We start from the raw sequence: 20,206 nt of genomic DNA, 5'->3' as shown, positions 1-20,206 counted from the left end.
GACAGTGGTGAAGGGTCGGCCGGCGCGGGAGTGGATGTAGGGTTTGGGTGGGCGTGGCGCGGCTAGCAGCGAGGCAGCGGCAGAAGCGATCGGGTTGGGCGAGCTAGCGTGGCTCGGGAGCGATCAGGGGTGGGCGGGCTAGCGGGTGCGTGCGGGAGGTGGGATCGGAGATTTGGCGGCGGAAGCGATCGGGGGTGGAAGGAGCTAGCAACGGCAGCTACGCGGGAGGGCATGCGAGCGGGGCTAGCGAGGAGGGACAGGGGCGATCAGCTAGTGCGGCGGCTGGGAGAAGCAACGGCGGCGCGACTAGGAGCGATCGGCTAGCGGCGACAGCGGCTGGGAGAAGCGACGACGGCGTGGCTAGGGTTGAGAAGACCAAGGGTAGGCCGATACCATGTAGAAGATATGTGCAACTCACAATATATTGATCGGGTGCATATGCACGTATATATAAATACATAGAGGAGCCACCTCCTCAACTATACAAAGAAGAAGGAGTGCCTGTTGTACAAAAAATACACATGCAATATCTACATCTCAACACTTATAGTCATGCCCGGACTCTTTGCATGCCGAGCTCGCAGGTTGAATGGAGGGCCTTGCCCTAGCTCATCAGTGGACAAAGATCCTGATTATATTAGAGTGTGATAGCAAGCAGGCAGTCCAGCTGATCAATGCACATGGGCAGGATCGATCCCAGTATGCAATGGTGATTTCTGAGGTTGATTTCTGAGGTTAAGAAACTTTTGGGTGCAAGGGAGTATCGCGTTACTCATCTTTATCTTTACCCAATATTAACAGGAGAATTGAAAAAAGACGGACAGAAAATACTCATCAGTGGACAAAGATCCTGATTATATTAGAGTGTGATAGCAAGCAGGCAGTCCAGCTGATCAATGCACATGGGCAGGATCGATCCCAGTATGCAATGGTGATTTCTGAGGTTAAGAGACTTTTGGGTGCAAGGGAGTATCGCGTTACTCATCTTTATCTTTACCTAATATTAACAGGAGAATTGAAAAAAGACGGACAGAAAATACATCGCAACTGGGATTCGATCCCGCGCCCTAGCGCTTCCACACGGAGAGGCCAACCACTGAACCAGCTAACTGCTTATGAATAATAACAGCATGAAGTTTTTAAAAGGATAGAAACGCAGACGCAAAATTTCTTGCACATTACACTGTAGCGTTTATATTTTCGAATTATTTGAAAACATGTCACATATTATGATGAAGTTCATGAGCATGCAAAAAAAGTTCACCGAATTGAAAAGGTTCAGGTATTAAAAAAATTCACGAATTCAAAAGAAGTTCATCGATTTTCAAAATAGTTCATCGAGTTTGAAAAAGTTCATTGAATTTGGAAAAGTTCATTAATTTTGAAAAAAGTTCATCTATTTTGAAAAAAGTTCATCGATTTTCAAAAAAAGTTCATAGATTTTGAAAAAAGTTGATTGAATTTGAAAAAAAGTTCACTGTTTTCGAAATTCGTGAACTCTTTTCAAATCGATGAACTTTTTTCAGTTTTTTATTGAAAAAAAGTTCATCGGATTTGAAAAAAGTTCACAAATTTCAAAAAGAAATTCATCGGATTTGAAAATAGTTCATGGGATTCGAGAAAAAGTCCATCACATATGAAAAAAGTTCATCATAATTGGAAAAAGTTCATCAAATCTGAGAAAAGTTCATCGAATTTGAGAAAAGTTCATTGAATCCGAAAAAAAGTTCATTGATTTTGAAAAAAGTTCGGCGGATTTGAAAAAAAGTTCACTGATTTGAAAACAGTTCATCTGAAAAATGAAAAAAAAGTTAATGGATTTAAAAAACTACACATATTTGAAAAAAGTTCATCTAATTTCAAAATAAGTTCATAGATTTGACGAAAAAGTTCATGTATGTGCCACATAATTTATTGTCTCGGGAAGAAGAAAAATAGAAAACAAAAAGCAAAAAGCAAAACGAAATAAAATGTAAAAAACAAGAAGAAACGGAACGGAAAGAACAAGAGAAAGAAAAGGTTCGAGTTAACCGCATCGGAGTGATTGGCGGGGTGGTTGCACTAGTATGTATTAAAGAGGGAGGTTGCTGGTTTGAATCTCCGCGAGCGCACTCTTTTTTGGCGTGTTAAAAACACAGAAGAAACTCCTATATGAGCCGGCCCAGCGCGGGGCGCTGCAGGCGCCCGTTTGCAAAATACACATTAACGGGCGCCTGCAGCGCCAATAGGATATGCCCATCAACGCACCCACGTTCTCCGATTTGTTTCTGCCAAAAAAGTCTATGACGCACAGAACCAGGATGGGCCGGCCCATTAGCGGATCATATACCAACAGCGAAAAATGTCTAAAAAAATAGCTTTGCTAGGAATTGAACCCAACTGCTCATGTTGGACACCTCAAACTGCTAGCCACTTTACTAACCCAGGCTTGCTGTTACTTGGTAGCGCGACTTCGCAAATTAAGCCACAGCCGCGTCATATACTGAGAGCAAAACAGTTTTTTTTTCAAAAAGGAATATATTTTAGAACACGAATATTTAGCAAAGTTGTGAACAATAAATTTAATCTCGAGTATTTAAAAATAAAATAGCTTTTTTTAAAGCTGAATATTTTTTAAGACACGAACAATTTTTAAAAACTAGGAGGTACTGTAGTGAATGTTTCTTCCGAATTTGCGAACTTTTTAAAAAACACAATTGTTTTTTGGACTTTGAATTTGAAAAGGCAAATACTTTTTCAAAACATGAATAATTTTTGAATACTAAGAGGCATTGTAGCTAACTTTTTTTTAATCTATACTACTAATATAACTAGGTGAATTTTTGAAATATGCCCTTGGATGCATTGTTTTACTTGGGTTTATTAAACAAGGGATATGGAAGGAAGCTTTTTCTCCATCGCGTCTTCACGTACGACCAGCCTGGCTCGGCCCAGTGACACCCGTCACAATGCATAAGGAGTCCAACTACGCCTCAAAAATATAGGAGTCCGACTAAGATTACATGGCCTATCGGACACAAACTATCCAGTTTACATTGCTTTTTCCTATTATATTAGCCGGATGATAAAAAAAATCTTTGCTCGACGCTCTTGATCTTACCGGACACGAAGGAGGTTCAACGATCCAATTATTGGACCTGGCCAACCTTGGTTAGTGACAACTGGTACTGCGACCACCGACGACGAGGACGCAAAGAGGACAAGCGGAAACATGGGTCTCATGGCATATTGAAATGAAAGATGTGGACCTGAGGATGAGGTATTCGTCATGTTTATTATGTTAGGGGCATGGGGATGAGATTTTTAGTCATGCTCAGTGGGTAAGGCGTCTAGACTGTTTTCACCCGTTGCAACGCACGGGCATTTTTGCTAACATCTCTAAAGAGCGAAATAATGTTAGTCATATGTTAGCAAACTTTGATAGGACGGAGGACCACAGTGTGGTTTGGCTCTGCTCTGTTCCTAGTAATATCCCTAGCTTTTGTAGGGATTGAATTCTTATGCTCTTGAGTAATATACTACTTTTACTGCCGGAAAAAGAAAAACCCATGATTCATCACACAGAACACATAATAATCTCTTTTGGACAAGTTCATGACGTTCTTATGTCAACGTCAATTGCCGCCTCTTCCCTCCCATCCAAGGAAAAAAGGACTCATCGTTCGAGTGGATTGGAGGGGGCCAATGAATCTTTGACAGCAGAAAGTATATGTAAACATGCTACATATGTGTGCAAGATCTCTCTGGGATAGCTTTGGGGTGCTCCACATCAATTCATCGCTAGGCGTCCTGTGGCAACACCAGCGACAGCATGATAGTTGCTCGTTTTCAGACCCCGGAAAAAGATGGACGGCAAATAAGTTTTTTTACTAAGATTATATTTTGCCCCGAAAAGACGGAACTCTTGTAGCGTATTCTGAGGACTTCTGTGAAGTTTTCTTGAGACATCGCCGTCAGCTGATCTGTCCACCCAGATTTTCTTGAAAGATTTGGCATTTGTCATTAAGACAGAGAAACCTCTACCTATCCAAGATTACTCTGACCTTTCTTTTCCTGTCATCTGACCAGAATAGCACTATTAGTCCGTTAATAATTGTTGGTTTGCAGATCTGGCCGAAATTAAACATTGAAGGGGATCACGTGTGCCACTTTAATGTTAGGTGGTTGCTTGTTTGAGACAATGGTAGCATTATTATCTTTTACATATCTCTCAGTCTTCGGGTTTCTTGTAGACTTAAATTTGGAGCAATTTCAATCGAGTTTGTCCCTTCTGAACTTTTGTTGAATTCATCTGTTTCGTTTTGCTCACACAGGCTGGATTTATCACGATCGCGACAATCCAGCCAGTGTCAAGATACGTGGCACAATAAAAAGTATTGTCATGATGATTATCTCAACCATGATAACACCATCCCACGCTGCCGACTACCTCGAGACAACGCAAATAATATCACCGCGCCAGCTTCCACAAGAATCAAGATATTTGCGATGAGACACCGTCCACAATAGTCCCGCTATGACTGCAGGGAGAAGACAACCATGTTGGTTTCTAATTTGCGTTAACATTTTTTTTACAGTTTGACCGTCTGCGATGCTACGTGCTGCTATAAGGGTGAGAGGATATTAAACTATATTCGCATATCCCTACATCTTTTACCTTACTTTTTTTAAAAGGAGGATGGCCCGACATCAGGGCGAGAGCTTACAAAGTCCCTAAAAAAACAAGACCAAACAAAGTAATAATCAATAAAATCCCTTAGCTAGGCTAAACTCTTCCCTACAGGCTTCGCCGGCGAGCCCGTAGATTCACCTCCCCTCTGCCTGAAGCTCCAGCGATCGGTGGCGGGGAGGGGAATCTTGGTGCCTCCTCTCGGGTTAGTAGTTTAGGTTAGGGTTTTCTAGTCGTAGGTGCGGCCCTCGGGCAGATGGTGGCGCTTCTTCTTCGAGTTTGTCTTCAGGGTTTTGATCCTCCTCGAGTTCATCTATCTGGACACAGTCGATGGAGCTCCGATGTAGATTCTTGCCGTCTCCTTAGGACGGTTAGGTTACGTCATATGGCGAGATTTGGTGTCAGGTGTTTCCGATCTATTTAGGGGATCAACGACGACGATTGTGGCTTCAGGCGCTGGTCCTTAGGGGCACGTGCATGAAGACTTCCCGGCTATCATTGACAAGGTCAAGCTGGCTCCGATACGGGAGCAGCGACAGAGACATGTCGGCGGTAGTGGTCGTTCGGTGGTCTCAGAATCTCGGTGTATTTTTTATTATGTTTGAGGTGCTTTGTACTTCCGGTGAACTTTGATAATAGATCTGGCTCATTTAAAAAAATAAGTCTGAAGCCATCATCTTGACAACATATGTCGCTACTCCTATCTCGTTGATGAAGGGGTGCAGATTGTCGGGGCCGCATACCCATACCTCATACCAAAGTCTAACATCTAAAGCCGGTGGCCCCAACCAAGCCTAATTGCCGGGTCTGGGTCACATACCGGTTCAACTCATTGTCAGCGCGCACCGCATGCGCACGATCTACCGTCGCCATCGTCCGTTGTCCCATCTTCTGCTTTTACCTTATCTATAAGAGAGGCTTTTTGCCCTTGATGTCTTCTACTCTATATACAACTTAATACAACACATCATACTGCACCAATTCTAATACTTTTTCAACTACCTGTTGGAAAATTAGGCAATTTCATGATTAATTCCAGTAAATAATTCATGAGTAAAATAATCATTAGCATGCACACGTCTAGCATACTAGATGAACAGAACAACACAAACAATAATATCGCGGATGCAACAACAACCATAATTAGAGATTGAATCAGATCACGACGCACATACTGATCATTGTAGACGAAGCAGTCGTTGGTGCTCCAGAGGCGATGTTGTCGATGACAACATTGTGAAGACCGGTTGAAGCACACGGCATCAGAGACAATGGTATTCGGTGTCGCCTGACTTGGAAGGAAGACGACTCGTGTTGACGAACATGAGGTCACCTGGATGACTTCCCAAAAACCTAATTCATCATTTCCGGGTGCAGGATCAAAGGACGAGAGGTTTGGAGACCCACTCTCCTGCTCGCCGGTGCATGTTGACGTTCGGGAAGGAGTAAGCTATGGTGACGACACGAGTAAAGAGAGGATGCAAAACCCTAACTCATTTTAGTCTATATTTGGTGGTGGCCGGTAAGTTATATATATATAAGAGAACCCACGCAATTTCATGTCATGACCACGATCCAAACCGACCAAGTTTTTCAAAATTTAATGGTCAAGAAACCAACTCAACAACTTACTGGTCAAGAAACTAAAAAATAAAAAGGCAAAAGAAAGTCCCGCTCTTGCAAGGCCATGGACATGATTCCAACTTACCATTCACACGCATGTTGCAAGTCGCGTGCCCGCACCCCTCACCCTGATGAGATGAGCACGCATGTGATGTTCTGTTTCTCTCGTCATACTCATCATTAGTGGATCGGGGAGACTGCACTAATGAAGTTCGTCTTACACCACCTCCACTCTTTGGGTGAGACTGAGAGCATCTCCAGCCGCGTCCCCAACAAGGCCCTCAGCCGACTTTTCGGCCGCCGGTGTCAAAAAAATCAGCCCAGTCGCGTCCTCAGGGGCCCATTTTTCGCCGGCTCGGGCCGAAATTGGCGCCGACGGACCCAACCCGAACACGACGCGTTGGGGATCGCTCGGGGGCGTCGGGCGAATCTTTTATGGCGCAAAAGCGCCGTGGGCCAGCCGCGTCAGCGACTCGACTCCCTTCTCGCCGCTTCGTCGTCCTCATCGCCTCGTTTCCCGTGGCGAATCAATGCCAAAGCTGCGCGCGCTGCCGCGCCGGTCAGCCTCCATTGATGCCTCACGGGCGGCGCAGTGAAGTCCGGGCGACGCGCGTCCCCTCGGCCGCCACGTCTCCCGCCATGCGTAATACGCCGGCCAAGCCTACCGCGCGGCGCTTCCGCCTATATAAGCCGAGAGCGAGCGCGCCGGAGATACGCACACACAATACACCGCCAACGCGCCCACTTCTCCCTCTTCCTCCTCTCGTCGTCTCCAGCTCAGAAGGATGGCCGAGCGCTTCCCAGGCGACAGCGCGGCGGCGAATGGTTTCGGGCGCCGCCATCTGCACGAGGACGAGGCTCGCCTCCTCTTCGAGGCCGAGTACCCGGCCCCGCCGGACATGCGGGTGCACGGGTCGTGGAGGATCAGCGCCGGCGGCATGCCGGTGCCACCACCGCCCACCAGGGCGGCGCGTCGTGCGGAGATCGCACGCATCCGCGCGTTCCTGCCGCGGGCGGCGAGGGAAGGCCCGCGGTACACCCCCGATAGCTCGCTCTGGGAGCCCTATTTCCGCCGCCGACACGACGAGCAGCTCGAGGCGACGAACGGCGTCGTGCCCTCCGACAGGCTCAACTCTGAGGGCCGGCGCCGGTGGTGGGGCGTACCCGACCGCATGTTGGAGGCCGTCCTCGAGTACATCGAGGGCGGAAACACACCGTGCCTCGAGTACCCCGCTCCCCCGACCTTCTCACGCCGCCGTGGGAGCTCCTGGACGCCGAGGCGTATGGAGCGGCCCGGCGTGTCCTCCTCCTCGTCCGGCCGCTCGTCGGGCTCTCCCTGCCTCCGCCCTGTCAAGCTGGAGCCCCAGGACACGCCAGTCAGCGCGCGCACCCGCAGCTCCTCCGGCGTCCGCATCGGCGACTCGACACCCCCCCATCCGGTCTCTTCATCCTCGTCGAGCCCAAGCCGGAGCCCAGCCTCCCCCCGGAGTACGAGGAGATAGCCCGACGCGGCTTGTCCGACGAGGACGCCCTGCAGTGGGTGCGGGACAACTACCTCCGCGACAAGATGGTCCGGCAGCGCCGGGCCCTGGAGGACATCGAAGCCCGCAAGTGCGGGCGCGAGGACGAGCACGGCGTCGTCATCCTCGACAGCGACGACGAGGAGGCCGCCCCCGGACCGTCCAACCCGCCGCGCCACCCGGGAGGGGGATGCAGCAGGGACGGCGATGGCGGAGGCGGCGACGACGACGACGACGGCGGCGGCGACGGAGACTACACGCGGTTCTACAGCCTCCTCGGCATGTAGAACTACGAGGGCGGGCGGCGGGGAGCGGCGAGGCAGACGGCGAGGAGCGGCGATGGAGATGGCGAGTGGCAGCCCCTAGTAGTTTTTATTTTTTTTGTAAAATATGTTTAAGTTTGAACGAACTCGCCGAAGTTTGCAATGAATTTGCGCCGTTTTTGTGCCGTGTTCAAATTTTTCAAAATAATATGGGCGCCGCGATTGGGGGTCATCACGCCCCCAGCGCGCGGGTTTGCACCGATGCGCCCCAGGGGGCGATTTTTAGCCCCTCCTGGGGGGGCCAACGGCTGGAGATGCTCTGAAGATTGACATCCACTTACCATTTATTCATGGGTCTTTGAGATTTTTTATTTTAAAAAAATTGCACATGGGCTCAATCCATTAATTCTAGGACAACGCTAACGTCCACATGTGTGATGGGAGCCAAACCCGCCCACACGTCCTATAGCACACAGACTACGTCATGTCACCGCATGCATGCATGTGGAAATCTTTTTAGATTTTTTGTTTTTAAAATGTTTTATCTCTTAAATGAAAAATCTGATTGAAGATCCGTTTTCACCATTAAATCCCTCGCGACGATATCTTCGAAATTAGATCTCATATCAATATATTTCGATGAAATTTTTTTTTTGGTTAAAAGTTGTCTTGTCTGTTGCACATGAATTGCCATGATATTTACACTGAAGTTGCCATGATATGTTTCAGCTATTTTCTTCTATATTTAAAAGTAAATTTGGACATATTATAAAACAAGGAATTAAGAAACTAGACTTGCCATTCACCATAAATTAAAATTGCCATGATACATGCACTTAAAATTGTCATGGTTCATACAAAAAATATTTTTATTGTCAAAATACTGGAATTGCCATCATCGAAAAACTAAAATTGCCACATGGCAACTTTAGTTTAAGCACTATGACAACTACAGTGTAAACATCATGGCAACTTTTAGGCAAAAAAAAATTCATTGAAACATATCAACATGGGGTCTAGTTTTGAAGATCTCGTCGAGATGGATTTAATGGTGAAAACAGATTTTGAATTTGCCTTTTTAATTAGGAGATAAACATTTTTAAGCCAAAAACCCAAAAATAATCTGTTAGTGTCATCTGTTCATACGTGACAAAATGAGTGGTGATGGAGGCGTGTGGACGATGTGCAAACGCACACACGTGTGAGCGTTAGTTTTTCCGTAATTCTAACACCATCATTTCTAGTTGCGTAAGATATATACTCCGTTCATTTCAAAATAGATGACTCAACTTTGTACTAATTTTAGTACAAAGTTAGTACTCGCTTCGTCCCAAAATAAGTATCTCAACTTTGTACTAAATTTAATACAAAATTATACTAAGGTTAAGACATTTATTTTAAAATAGAGAAAATACAAAGTTGGATCATTTATTTTGAAACGGAGGGAGTACTTTTCAGTGCTAAGAGAGTGGTCCGAGGAAGGGCATTTCTTTTAGAGAACGAAGCTCCAAAAGGAATACCCCTCGTCTAAGTGGAAAAGACTCGGACCAAATAAATAGTCCTAAGGATGTACGGGCAACTAATTACGAAGAAAAAAGTGAGGAAAGTTATGAAAAAAAGGAAAAGAAAAGAAAGGAGACAACCAGGATAACAAAAATGACGGCATGATGGCGTGAGAGCACTAACAAGTAAGAGATGAATGGATAAATCCAGCCAGCGAGTCATGTCACACGCAGCGACACACACAAACACACCACATATTATATGTTATACAAAGCAAAGCTGCTATTGCACGATCATGTCACTGAATTAGACCAGCTCTAACCGATTTCTTATCCGTCTATAAAGAAGGATAAATTCAGTTTTGTTCCTTTACGCAACACCTAGCTGAAGTACTAAAACATATAAGGGAGGATAAATTTTACACCCCCGCGGAAAAACCCCTTTAACCCGCCTAAATATGTTCGGCGCTTGCGCGGCCTAGTAAAACTCAAGCGCCTCTTTCTCCCGCCCTCGCGCCTCCAACATTCCCTCCGCAACCGCCACCACGCGCCGCCGTCGCAATCGATGACCGGCCCTCCCGTCGGAATGGGTAGTCAAGACCCTTCTACCACCCCGCCAGCCCGTGCCACCGGCTTGTTGCCACTGGAAACCACCCCCGCACCGCTGCCCACGCCGAAAAAAGGTTGGGGATGACAGTCCACCGGCCACAAACACCGGCTCCAACCGCGGAAAGGCCACCAGCTGGGGAGGGGGGAGGGGGGGGGTGACGATCGGCCGCCCTCCCGCTGGAGCGAAGAGAGCTCAAAAACCAACAGTGGCGGCTCTCGCCAAGGCGGGCACAAAGAAGGAAAAGAAGAAGACCACTCCGGCGCCCATCCACGTTCAGTGCTTCGTGCAACGTCTCCAGTGACCCCTACGTGCACTGCTCCGGCGCTTCTGGCGGCCGTAGCCAGTAAGAAGGGTCACAGCTGCCTAGTGCTCGACGAAATGCCAACAATGTCAAGAAAACCATCGTTCACATTTCCGCCAACGAGTTTTAGATAGTGATTGTTGGTGGCCCATGGTGATGGAGTTTGTTCATTTTATTGTCATAGTGTTGAGATGAACACAACCAAATTCTTAGCGTCTTTGGAGTCCTCAGCTACTATGGGTATAGATGATCTCAGTTATGACTGAATTTGTGATCATTTTGAGGTGGCCAAAGAGATGGAAGAAGAGGAGGTGACTGATGAGGAGGTGGCCGATGGAGCTGAAGTTGAGGAGGTAGACGAAGCAAGCACAAGGTTGCCAAGGTCACGCACCGCCAACTACAATCAAGTTGAAGATGTTGCTCTATGCTATGCTTGGATGAACATCTCCATGGATGCAACGATTGAAACAGATCAAACCAAGGCTATGTCTTGGGAGAGAATTGCTGATTACTCCAACAACTCCATGGCAGTGTAATCAAGCCATACGCAAGGTTCTCTTGGGCATCCTTGGTGCACCATTCGCAACCATTGCAATGGTCCAGTTGCATCAATCAAGTGAATCATGCACCACCGAGCGGTGTGCAAGTGGCGGAGTATAACCCCTATATCCAAGAACCTATTCAAGCATAGGAACACCAAGTTCGGCCACAAGCCCTTCACATTGCATCATTCCTACAAAAAGCTATGCACGAGAACGAGAAGTGGATCCAAAGAGTTGCGGAGACCACTCCAAACAGTTCAGGTTGAGCATATCCATTGACGATGAGGACGAGGTGGATGAAGAGGCCAATAATATACCGGAAGGGAACAAAAATTCAAAAGAGAGAAACAAGAGGAATGCATACGGTGACACATACAAAAATGCACAACTGACTCTGGGCACTAAATTAATAGGCTACTCTAGAAAAATAATATAAGTTGCTATAAAAAGTATCTAAAACTGGTATTAAAATAGCATAAAACAATCAAAAATTATATATACATTTGAGACATATCAGCTGCGCGGTAAGCTCTCTCGTGAGCTTCGTTGGATGCTTCCCATCCGTGCAAACAGGAAGAGGAAAATCAGCGGGTTGTCCTGGTATGGTTGTTGACCGCGGCGAGGGGCAATCCCTAATCATGATCTAGAGGCCTAGATAATGGCGGGCCTACTCTCGTGATGAGCTCGATGGCCAGGGTCCCTCAACAAGGTTTGAGGGAGATACTAAGCAAAAGTTTAGTGCATCGACGCCGACGACAATGGCATCTGCAGGTATTGTGTCCTCATTGGGAATGCGTTGTGGTTCCCTACCTACCCTTATCAATGCTCCGAGTGTAAATCCAAGTTCACGCCTACGAACTCGGTGACGGTGACGCTGCAGGTATCACCTCACATTAGGAGCGCCACCGTGGTTCCCCTCCTTACCCTTATCAGCGCTCCAGGTGTAAATCCAAGTCCAGGACTTGGACTCGGTGGCGGCGGCACGATTGCGTCATAACCCTATTGAGGGCGTCGTTGGGAGTAGGGGTCCGTTCTGTCATCGTGGCATTCCTCGGGCTGGTTTGAAGCATTGCTTGATGATCCCTAGGCGTTGGTGGTGGGTGCTCCTATTTTTCTCCTCTCATCTACATGTCACCACATCATTTGGTCTCCCAGCCCCTTCCATTTGCCAACAGGAGTGGCACTCCTTAGTCCAGAACGGGAGCACAGAGGACTCTGCCCGATGACGGTTTGATGGGGCATTCGAGGCATGGTCCGGTGGTTTCATCAAGAAGATGTGATTTCGTCGGTCGGCGGTTCTTAGGTTTCTTAAAGTTGTAGTGCTTCTGGTTGGTGGCGCGCTGCCGGGATCCAACAATGTACTGCTAGTGTTTTTGGCTTTCTTTTCTTTGTCGTATCTTTTCTTCTTCAATTGGCTTGTATGTGGATCTTTTCAACACCTTGTATGTTTGGCCTTGTGGGAGGGTTGTTTTGGCTCTAGGGTGAATATGCTCCCTAATGAACAGTAAATTCAAAATAAGTAGTAAATAATTTTTTTAGATGTTCTTGTTAGTGTAACAAGCATGCTTGACAATTTTCACGCGAAACAGGATGACGGTGCTTCGTCGGTGAAAAAAAAGTGTAACATTCGAAGGTAACATTTATCATTTGACTTGTTTTTTTTTCCACAAATCAAAATTCTTAATGTTTCCTCCTAAAAATTTGCGCGTAGCATTTTGGTGTGATAGTGAACACATCTATGGTTTTCAACTTTTTTTGACATCTGCAAAACTTATTTTTGATGGGCAGAAGCATATGCCCTCAATAGCTGAATTGGAATTTTGCTTGTGGCTTGATTTAAAACGGGACGAGAGCCTATTTTGAGTTTATGCTAACAGACAAAGTGTGAGTTTTATGGTTTTGACTTTGGTCGGATTTTCATCCTACGCAGCTGCCCTAGACACGCTTATATCATGCAGGATTATAAATTAACCATGTAGCAATCGGTACTAAGCACATGCTTTTCTTACGTGAGTATTGCTAGGTTCTAGCCTGGCTGCTATGCATGCCTACATCATTCAGAGAGAGCCACGAACATTTCAAAATGGGCTGCGTTGTCTTGTGTAAAGATTATAATCACCTAGCGGACGTGGACTCTTGGTTCCTGAGTGTATTACATCATATATGGAAAATAAATTAGTAACTAAATAAAAAGATAAAAAAATCTGAAAAATATTTTTTGCAATAAACCTGACTCTCCATTGTACTTGTGAAAAAATCCCACAAAAAAACCCTCTTTGACTTCTTTAAAAAAATAATTATTTGGCCAAAATAGTGTGAATAGTGACCTATAATATCAAATAAGCCCTGAGCTCAATGTTGTTTATTTCGTGAAAATTTATATACTAGTGCAAATGAACGTTAAGTTTATTCAAAAAAAAACTTCTAAAGTATTTTAACCTTTTTTGTAATTATTATCATCGTCCTATATAAGGTGTATATACAACCAGAAACCAAGTGTATTTCCCCTCACCTAGTTTGTTTTACCATCGCTTTCCACCACCACTTTTTGCTGATAATATTTTGTCCGCACTCACGGATCCTTCCTTCCATACATTTTCTTCTCCAACCTTTGTACATAAGTTTTATTACAAAATGTAGATAAACGCTGCCCGTTTCCATTCCAGGATGTTGCTTTTTCCTCCTCCCAAATAAACACCAACAATGGAGCTCCAACGAAGCTAAATTCTGACATGACTTAGAGTAATAAATGTAGCTACGCACGATTGGGCGGGCGTGCAACTATGATTTCGCGACTAGTGGACATGCAGTTGCGCACAACCATCGAGCCAGCAAGCGCGTTTGATGGACATGCAGTTGTGCATAATTAGTAGGCGTGCAACTAAGTTGCGCCTCAATACTTGGACGTGCCACTGCAGTTTTGCAAGATATCCTTGCCGACGCTCGGCTCTTCGTGGTGGATTCTTTGCCAGCGCTGCCCCGGTCACGGTGGCCCGGGACCTACGTCTTCTAGCGTCCACAGCTCGCTGGCGTCCTCTACCGACGTAGTTCCGGCCCCGGCGCTGCTGGTGTTGCGTCCTTCCAACTCCTTTAGTCGTCGGTGGTTCGGTGGCTTCGTCCTCGGCAGCTCGGATCTGCGCTCCGTCTGTAGTTCCTTGCTTGCCGGTGTTGCCAGTATTCACCACTTCCCTCACGTCGCTCTCCTCCGTCGCCCCGACCCCGTCCACCTTGCCGCCTCGTCCTTCGGTCAAAACCAAAGCTTGCGCCTTTTCGGCGGCGCCGAGTGCCACCCTCTGACAACAGATTCAGCCCCACCCCTCCTGAGGTGGCGGTCTTGGCGAGTGGCATGACTTCATTATCTTCGGAATCATGCTTCGGCGATATTGGGTTTGCTCAGACTTAGGCTAGGGTGAAATCCCTGCTCGGTTTACCGATGCTGGCAACGGCGACACCCACATACATCGTTTCTCTCCTTGGATTCGTTGCCATCGCCTTTATCTGTGCCCCTTTTCAAGCACCTGGGGAAACCCTGGGTCCAGTTCTTCGGATAGCGACGACACCACGATGTCATTTCCTTTCTTGGAGGCGCTATTTTGTTTGCTCGAGGTGTCCCGATGTTTGGTTTTTGAAATGTTGGATGTCGCACTAGTCCAGCTTGCCTCCCTAGTTCTAGGCTTCGTGGGTTTAGCATTTTCTTTCCTCTATTTGAGCCGAGCATCCCCTGTCTCTGCTCCTGATGTCATACTTACGTCTTTGCATTTGTGTCATGTGTTGTACTTATTCTTAATGAAATAATACGCACGCTTTGCATATTCATGAAAAAAAGTTTGCAAGTTGTTAAGTGGGCGTGCGTGAGCGCAGTTGAGCGTGCATGCAAAAGGACAAAAGTAAAAAAGAAAGTGCAAAAGCTGACGAATGTGCAACTGCACTTGTGCATGAATGGGTGAATCTGTAAGTGTAGTCATGCGTGGCATGAAAAGTCAGAACTGAAAATTAACCGTAAATTAATCAAATAAAAAAGATCCACACGAATAGTGTTTATTATTAAGTGGTAAAGTAAGTAACTTTTTCTTTGAGGTACCAATACCCTTGGAGCACTTAAAACGTAGATGATTCGTAGAAAGGACGCTCAAACTTGGAGTAATTACTGTTCGAGTTCGAGATGACATGGCTATATAAGAGGGCTTAAGGTTGCTAATCTCACCAACATGATAAGCCTTCCTTTACCTCTTACTAACTCTTTCGACTACATAGCTCTCTGCACTTTCTGTCATTTCTAATCGCAAATATTTTGCACAACCCGCAAGTGCGCACGGAGCCTCGGACATCAGAACACGCCAACCATGCCGGTCGCTGTGACTGCCTCCGGCGACACAAACGTCGTGGAGGACCTCTACGGCATCCTCCGTGTACTCAGCGACGGCACCGTTGTCCGGTCACCGGACCCGCCGGAGTTTTGCCCCATCACCTTCCCCTGCGACCACCCTTCCGTGCAGTGGAAGGAGGCCGTCTACGATAAGGGCAAGAACCTCCGCGTCCGCATGTACAAGCCGTCGGGCGGTGGTGAGCAGGCCGGCCGGAAGCTGCCGGTGCTCGTCCACTTCCATGGCGGGGGTTTCTGTCTCGGCTCCTGCACGTGGGGAAACTTCCACAGCTTCTGTCTCCGCCTCGCCGCGGAGGCCGGCGCCGTCGTGCTCTCCGCCGGGTACCGCCTCGCTCCAGAGCACCGCCTCCCCGCGGCCCTCGACGATGCGGCCGGCTTCTTAGAATGGCTCGGCAAACAGTCCGTGAGCACCGACGCCGAGGACGGGTGGCTCACCGAGGCGGCCGACTTTGGCCGCGTGTTCGTCACCGGTGACTCGGCGGGCGGGACCTTAGCGCACCACCTCGCCGTTAGCGCCGGGTCGGCCACGCCCAAACACGGCGATGACGTCGACTCTGTCATGATCAAAGGTTACATCCTGCTAATGCCGTTCTTCGGCGGCGTGGACCGGACGCGGTCGGAGGCGGTGGAGTTCCCGTTGGCGGAAGTGCCGTTCCTCAACCTGACCGTGCTGGACCGATTCTGGCGGCTCTCGCTGCCGGAGGGCGCCAGCAGGGACCACCCGATCGCGAACCCGTTCGGGGCGGACAGCCCTGGGCTGGGCTCGGTGGAGTTCCCGCCTGTCCTCGTTGTTTCCAGCGGCACCGACTTGCTGCACGACCGCACCGTCGACTACGCGGAGCGGCTGGCCGGGATGGGGAAGCCGGTGAAGGTTGTGGATTTCCCCAACGACCCACACGGGTTCTTCACGCAGGACCCGTGGTCCGAGACCACCGGCGAGCTGATCCGGCTCGTCAGCGTGTTCGTTGTCGACAGCTGCGTCGCCGTCGTGGCGCCAAAGACCGCTTGATTCGGTACGTACACACAGGTGCCGAGGTGCTTGTTTTGGTGTACAAAGACAGTCGACAGTTGAGGCGACACGACCAGGAAGTACATCAAGATTCGGCTCGTCTGCATCCTCTTCGATTAAACTAAATGATACCATTTGCGTTAACGTGAGAATCGGTTACAATATATTTCAATGATATTGAAGTATGAAATATAAACATTTAGATTGATATCGCGTGAATCAAAATTCAAAGTATTGTATTAAGTATTATATTTATTGAATGTAAGTAGAATAATAGAATGTAAAATATTTTCCCAAGCATGCATGGTTGCATGTGGTGGTGAATCTTTTTTTCACGTATGATTGCAAGTTAAGGTGTGCCTTATCTCATTCATAATTGTATGGTAATATGGCATGCTTACATGTTGAGATAAGCACGAGTGGCGAACAGAGCAACCTTCGGGGGCAGGAGACATGGTCTTGTGCCGCACTCCACGTCCCAAGCTAGCCGCGCGTGTTGGACCAGAGACCACTGCCTTCCATAGCCATAGGAGGCTCGCTCTGTAGACCCTCGCTCTGTAGCTCCGCTCTCCGCTCCGCCCCTCGAGCCCGCCGTGCGCCACTCCGGCGCCGGCGTCCACCCTCTGCCCCGTCGTCGGTCACTCCGGCGCCGACGGCCACCCCCCTTCTCCTTCGCGTGGTACTAACGGTGAAGCATGGGTTCCAGTCCGCAGTCAGTGTCGTCGTCGTTCCGAAGGAGTTCAGAGCAGACGGTGGTCTCGGGCCTCGGGCTTTCAGAGAGCTGGGGCGTCGGGCTCTCGCGGGCCGCGTCTGCGGAGGTGGACGGCGAGTCGCGGCCAGAGGCGCCCTTCGTTCAGTTGAGGCCTTCCAGGAGAGAGCTCCGGAGGCGACACCATGCGATGGCAAGTCCTGACTCGCAGTCGGGGCTCAAGAGCCGGCGCGTCGGGAGGTTCTGCCGGAGATGGATGGCAAGTGCTTTAGGTGCCTCAAGGATGGCCACTTCAAGCGTGACTGCACAAACGACATTGTGTGCTTCCGGTGCGGTCTGGAGGGCCACAACTCCAAAGGGTGCAAGCGCCCGCTAAGCCCCTCATCGAGGGATGACATGTAGCGGCCGGCTCTGGCTGAAGTGTTCCGCTGGGAGCGGGCGGCGCCGCCAAGTTAGGAGGGAGGGGTCAGTGAGGTTACCTACCCCTCCGTCGTCGCCGCCACCAGTGTTTGGGGTTGTCCCAGTGTGGCCGCGCCTCCTGCCGTTGGGCTTCCTATGGCAAGACACTGCTGAGAAGGAGGTTGACCCAGCTGATCTGTGCATTGTGCGTCACTCTCGGTTGATGGAGGACCTCGAGCAGAGGTTGAGATTAGCCATGGTGGTGTACGTGGGCAGCGGCGACATGATCTGCCGCCCGAGTTTGTGCTGGAGGCTCTGAAGGAGAACCTAAACATCGGGCCGCAGTGGATTTCCATCCACTGCTACATACCGGAGGACTTCCTTGTGGTCTTTGCGAGCTCCGAGCATCGCAAAAGAGTTAGTGCAAGACCGTCGCTGGAGCATCAGGGAGTTCATCTGCACTTACGGCACTGGAATCACCAGGCGCAAGCAGTGCATTCCACGCTCAGTCACAAGGTCTCGCTGGAGCTGGAGGGAATTCCACCGCATGCTTGGCATTGGGAGCTCGCCGAGCATCTGCTGGGTTCGTCTTGTCTTGTCAATATGCTTGCGCCTGAAACCAGCTCCAGGAATCTCTCATCCTTCAAGCTCTCTGCTTGGAATGCGAATCTTGACGCTATTCCTACCTTGTGGTGGTTGGCGGTGCCGGAGCCGGGGCTGGTAGCGCCACTGATAGAGCCGACCATGCTGCAGTACAAGGTTTTGATCCACTCGGATGAGGTGAGGGACTTTGGAGAGTTTGTGGAGCCGCCATGGTGCGTTGAGATTTTGTCATACAATGGGTAGATTGGCTTGCCTAGCCCTGCCATACAAAATTATTGTAAATATGGCATGAATACTTCATAAATTATAGATACGTTGGAGACGTATCAGAGCATCCAGAATGCGATATGTGGCGGTGGCTGAGCCCACCCGAAGTGACCATCCATCCACGTGTTGGTAACATGTCGGGTACCTTTTCAGGGTAATCTTATGACATGGTTACAACTGCTATTTTGGTCCATTGTCTTGGTAACTCCCCACCACCATCCCCGCCACGCCCGTGTGTGCTTTTGGGCTGGCTGGCTGTCTGTTTGGAACTGCTCCGCTCCATAAATTCTGCTCCACTCTAAAAAACGCAAAACAAATAGGGTAGCTCCATGATATGCCGCTCCGGAAAAAGTTGAATCTAGGGACCAACTCCCTATTTTTGTGAAGTCCTTCACGGGTGCTCCAAGAAATTCTAGAAGCTGGAGTTGGGGAAAAATTACTCACAGCTACCACTACTAAATACCCCTTTGTTTCTCCTCACATCATCCAATCAAATAGATCATTTCCGTCAAATTTCACATTCTTGAAGTTGGAGCTAGCTGCAAGTCAAACATTATAAACTTATCTTTGATGGAACTACAACTCCTCTATGAAACGGCTCCAAAATGAATTTGCTGGACTGAAGCTAATTTTGGTGGAGCGGAGCAGTCCAAAACATGCCCTAAATAGAGAAAAGTGGAAAAAGTAACAAAACAGAGAAATAACATGGGTTGAACATTCACTGAAAACAAGTTTGCAAAAAAAAAATGGTTGTAACTAAAACTAAAACTAAAAATGGTGGTCGGTAAACTAGGATATAATAGAACTATACACTAAAAAGTGATCCTGAATTGGATTTTTAAGAAAATATAACACACTAATAAATCAAAAAACTAAAGGAATGGACAATGAATGAACTAACCCTTGTAGATAAACTAGGATAGAAAAATATACTCTCAAAATCAAATTCCATAACTAGGACTGAACTATGAGAGTAACTCCAAACTAAAGAATGAAGTAATTTACTAAAGCAACAATAACTAGTAAGAAACAGAGCCAACACATATAAGGATATACTGAACATTTACTAAGAAATTCGGAGGGGCTTAGTATCTGAAAACCAATTAATGATAAGGCAAAATGAATTAAAAATTGAGAACTAACATTGAGAGGATAAGCATAGACTTGAAGGAACAAGCCAAAAAGAGAAAATAAGTAGAAGGAAAGAAAGGCAACAAGAGAGAAGCAAAACAAAATAAAGACTTTAGCAGGATTGTCATGCATGCTTGTTTATTTGCCTAGTAGAAGAGTGAGAGACTGAAGAAATTTATATCAAGGAATTAAGAAAGATAGATTGGAAAACTAAAGAGAAAAACTAAAGTATTGATCTACAACACTACAAGCCTCATGATCCAATAACTTGGAGCGCCCAACTCCAAAAAATGTAGGTCAAATACGTATCATGCACCCTTCCAAGTGAGGTCAAACTTAGATTTTGAATGAGCCAACTAATGTTCCCTCTAAGCGTGGATCAAACTCTGATTTTAACTATGATTTGGGCGAACAATGGGTCTCCTTTCATCTATACATGCTTTTTGTTTTCTCTTGGCAAACAAAGCAAGCTTAATCATGGACAATGGAAACAAGGAAATATAGAAAAAATTGGGAGGCACTCCTACACCTACTAGTTCGACACCAAGCCCAAGCCCTAAACATGACCCCCAAGAGGACGCTAATAGGTGATGAAAGCAACAAAGATGCTATAAGCGATAAACTAGTGGGCTCCGTTATAGAGTCATGCAGGAAACAATGAACCTCCTCAGCTT

The 20,206-nt window shown here is 47.6% G+C and overlaps 1 protein-coding gene across 1 annotated transcript; it reads left to right on the top strand.

Annotated features, from left to right (window-relative positions):
* The first annotated feature begins 15,252 nt into the window (after positions 1-15,252).
* On the top strand, positions 15,253-16,739 carry LOC119321805 (probable carboxylesterase 15). The gene has a single exon (XM_037595342.1). It carries the CDS (start codon positions 15,374-15,376, stop codon positions 16,421-16,423), a length of 1,050 nt encoding a protein of 349 aa, XP_037451239.1. The 5' UTR covers positions 15,253-15,373; the 3' UTR covers positions 16,424-16,739.
* Positions 16,740-20,206: the final 3,467 nt, after the last annotated feature.

The sequence above is a fragment of the Triticum dicoccoides genome, chromosome 6B (assembly GCF_002162155.2).
Source record: "Triticum dicoccoides isolate Atlit2015 ecotype Zavitan chromosome 6B, WEW_v2.0, whole genome shotgun sequence".
In the NCBI taxonomy this organism is placed as follows: Eukaryota; Viridiplantae; Streptophyta; class Magnoliopsida; order Poales; family Poaceae; genus Triticum; species Triticum dicoccoides.
Note: the sequence above shows the minus strand (reverse complement) of the source record. Positions and strands in the feature narration are given on the sequence as shown.